The sequence below is a fragment of the Diceros bicornis genome, unplaced genomic scaffold (genome assembly GCF_020826845.1).
Source record: "Diceros bicornis minor isolate mBicDic1 unplaced genomic scaffold, mDicBic1.mat.cur scaffold_1103_ctg1, whole genome shotgun sequence".
Classification (NCBI taxonomy): Eukaryota; Metazoa; Chordata; class Mammalia; order Perissodactyla; family Rhinocerotidae; genus Diceros; species Diceros bicornis.
In genome coordinates this window covers 4,215-6,025 of record NW_026691035.1, presented here as the reverse complement: position 1 = coordinate 6,025, position 1,811 = coordinate 4,215, and the positions used below count along the sequence as shown (strand labels likewise).

Sequence of the window (1,811 nt, the reverse complement as noted above, 5' to 3'; positions counted from 1 at the left end):
ACCTGATATTACAATATACCAAGAAAGGGTAACAGATTTTTATAATTTTCAATAATTAAGTGTGATTGATCAATGTTCATTATTCTTCTGAAGAAAATACTTAAAATATGGGAAAAGAAATGTGTGACTGACTGTAAGATGGTCACTGTAAAGGGAAATTTAGAAGTAGTTATAGCAATAATAGTAAAAAAAAAAAATTGTAACTCAACCGCTTTGCTGGGTCATTAATTTTCTTTTGAATTCTAAGTTCTCAGAGTTAAAAAAGTTGTCAGGGAAGAAATTGTAGAAACTTATGTATTTCTTCCAAAACAAGCATTCTAACTAAACTAAAATTCATGCAAAAAGCTAGACTAGTCCTTCTCATGAAGTCAACAGCCTCTGAGGATCCTGAGTCTGATCATTGAAATATAACAAAGTCAACTCTATTTTTTTTCTTCCTCTCTCACCTGTCTTTTTTATACCATTTGCACAGATTTCATACTCTAAAATTGTGTTAAGAGTAAATTTTAGTTTTTAAATAATGTAATAGTTGAAACTAAGAGTTTTCCACAACACTATATATAACTAATCACTAAGTCTCTCAACATTTCCTTGTTTTAACCTGCCTTATCCAAATTTTATTTCTCATTTCTCTGAATCAACTTTCCTATTTTGTCCACAGGAACCAAGAAAACCAGAGTGCTGAAGTCACGTTCATTCTCTTGGGCTTCTCAGAATATCCAGGACTGCAGGTGCCCCTGTTCCTATTGTTCCTAACCATCTACACCATCACTGTGCTGGGGAACCTGGGCATGATCGCGATTATCAAGATCAATCCCAAACTCCACACCCCCATGTACTTTTTTCTCAGCCACTTATCCTTTGTGGATTTCTGTTACTCTACCGCAGTTACACCCAAACTATTAGAAAACTTGGTTGTGGAAGACAGAACCATCTCCTTCACAGGATGCATCATGCAATTCTTCTTTGCATGCATATTTGTGGTGACAGAAATGTTCATGTTGGCGGTGATGGCGTATGACCGACTTGTGGCAGTTTGTAACCCTTTTCTCTACACAGTTGTAATGTCTCAGAAGCTTTGTTCCTTGTTGGTGGGTGCAACATACTCTTGGGGTACAGTCTGTTCCCTGACCCATGCCTACTTTCTCTTGGAATTATCCTTCAGAGGAAAGAATGCCATAAATAACTTTGTCTGTGAGCACGCTGCCATTGTCTCTATGTCTTGCTCTGACTCCTATATTAGCCAGAAGATCGCTTTAGTCTCTGCCACATTTAATGAAATAAGCAGCCTGATGATCATTCTTACTTCATATGTTTTTATTTTCATCACTGTTGTGAAGATGTCTTCAACTGAGGGACGCCACAAAGCCTTCTCCACATGTGCCTCCCACCTAACAGCCATTACCATTTTCCATGGGACCATCCTATTTCTCTACTGTGTTCCTAACTCCCAAAGTTCATGGCTCAGGGTCAAGGTAGCCTCTGTCCTTTACACAGTGGTCATCCCCATGCTGAACCCACTGATCTACAGCCTCAGGAACAAAGATGTGAAAGATACAGTCAACAAGTTAATCAATACTAAATTGTTCTGTGATAAAATGTAAAGAGAGAAATATTCATTATTTCCTTTTGAGGTTACTGGTAAGAGTTTTTCAATAACAAAGCAGTACATGAATCTATGGTAACCTTGTAATTGACAGTCCAATATTTCATCCCTCTAATGTTTAGTAAAATAATTTTAACATTACAAATAATGTTAGGGGTAAAAGTTTAGACTACTTAAACTAAGTTTTTGATTTAGAAATTGGAAT

General features: G+C 36.6%; 1 protein-coding gene across 1 annotated transcript; it reads left to right on the top strand.

The window, feature by feature from the left end:
- Positions 1–576: 576 nt before the first annotated feature.
- Positions 577–1,604, top strand: LOC131402474 (olfactory receptor 5D18-like; the record flags this gene model as incomplete). Its single annotated transcript, XM_058537209.1, has 1 exon — positions 577–1,604. A coding segment is annotated over one exon (1,028 nt), but the record flags the coding sequence as incomplete, so codon positions are not given.
- Between the last annotated feature and the right edge of the window lie 207 nt (positions 1,605–1,811).